At 41.0% G+C, this 1,501-nt stretch overlaps 1 protein-coding gene across 1 annotated transcript in view; it reads left to right on the top strand.

The window, feature by feature from the left end:
• Positions 1–1,501, top strand: part of LOC101854213 (alpha-1,6-mannosyl-glycoprotein 2-beta-N-acetylglucosaminyltransferase) — a gene marked incomplete at its 5' end in the record, with an annotated part of 11,107 nt that overhangs the window by 1,375 nt on the left and 8,231 nt on the right. The window contains 2 exon segments of the mRNA XM_013089683.1: positions 108–246; positions 1,296–1,439. Of these exon segments, the coding sequence (XP_012945137.1) occupies positions 108–246; positions 1,296–1,439 (283 nt within the window).

The raw sequence follows: 1,501 nt of genomic DNA, 5'->3' as shown, positions 1-1,501 counted from the left end.
CACACACACACACACACACACAGAGACACTCAGACAGACAGACAGAGAGAGAGAGAGAGAGATGGAGATGTACTTATCCTCCCTTTTTTCTCTATTTCTCCTTTCAGCTATCATCGTAACATTCCCACAAACGACTCTGAAGCTCTGAAGCTGGAAGTGGCTCGCATCAACTCGGAGCAGTACGTGCACAACCTTGATCGCTATGGACTCAGTCTGGGCACTGGCAGCCTGGTCATCGTCATACAGGTGTGTCCCTTTTCTATGGGCATTGGGGTCCCTCATTGTCTTTCAGCTCTTCTTTAGTTGCTATGGGCTCTTGTCACACAGGTATGTCCTTATGTTTGATCAGTATGGTCACACTTTGTTGTACGTGTATGTTCATATGTCTGGTCGTTATGTCACCCACCCATACAGGTATAACCATTTTGACTGCTTAGTGTTAGACTCCGCCTTTTCACCATTTTGAAAATTGACGTATTATGAGTCTTGCACTAATGAGCAGTTGATATGTCTGGTCATTATGATCACTCTTTGTCTTTTAGTTTTATGTTTTAGAAAGTGTTTTATGGCACTTGCTACACAATAAGGTCATAAAAGTGCCGAAGATTAGAGCAAGAGAGTAACAAACACAAAAAAGAAGGAGGAAAGATAAGGACTAGATGTTTGATAGGAAAGAAGGAGCAAATCACACCTGAGCACTCGCCAACCGGCCACTCACTCTTTGTTGTGCATGCATGTACGTCTGTCTGTTTGGTTATGGTGTTCCCTCATTGTTTTGTTCAGTTATCTCCACAATACTGGTCATTATGGCCAGCCATAGTCATAAGGTAAGTCATGTTAGGCTTATGTCATTCAATGTTGTTCAGTTATGTCGGTTTGTTTTGTCATGAGGGTGGTTGGAAAGATTTCACTGATAAAAGTTAAAGTTAAAATAAAATAGGATTTAAATAAGATTTAACAATTTTTTTTTTTAAACATGTGGGAATGAAGTGAGCCTTTTGATGTTGAGGATCAAAAATTTTTGTAAAAGAGAGAAGAGAAATAGATTAAATAACTTACTGATCCTTGGTACCATGGTGTCCGTTGTGATCCTTGCAGAGTGTGTGGTTGGTGGGTGCTCTGGTATGGTTTGCTCCTTCTTTCCTGTCAAACATATATAGTTCTTTTCTTCCCTATTTCTTTTTCTACGTTCGTTACTCTCTTGTAACTCCTCTGATCTTCGGCTCTTATACGACTTTGTTATGTTGCAAGTGCCATAAAAGTCTTACAAAAACTAAACTATGTGATTCATACAGACCCACGACAGGCCTGAGTATTTGAAGATCTTGTTGGACTCATTGCGCAAAGTGCAGGACATTGAGCGCAGTCTTCTGGTCATCAGCCATGATGTCTACTCTCACCAGCTCAACGAGATTGTCGAGACAGTTGACTTTTGTCCGGTGGGTGTGTGTGTGTGTTTGTATGTATGTGTGTGTGTTTGTGTGTGTGTAAGTGTGTGTGT

The sequence above is a fragment of the Aplysia californica genome, unplaced genomic scaffold, assembly GCF_000002075.1.
Source record: "Aplysia californica isolate F4 #8 unplaced genomic scaffold, AplCal3.0 scaffold01019, whole genome shotgun sequence".
NCBI lineage: Eukaryota > Metazoa > Mollusca > Gastropoda > Aplysiida > Aplysiidae > Aplysia > Aplysia californica.
This window is presented reverse-complemented; position numbering and strand designations above follow the sequence as displayed.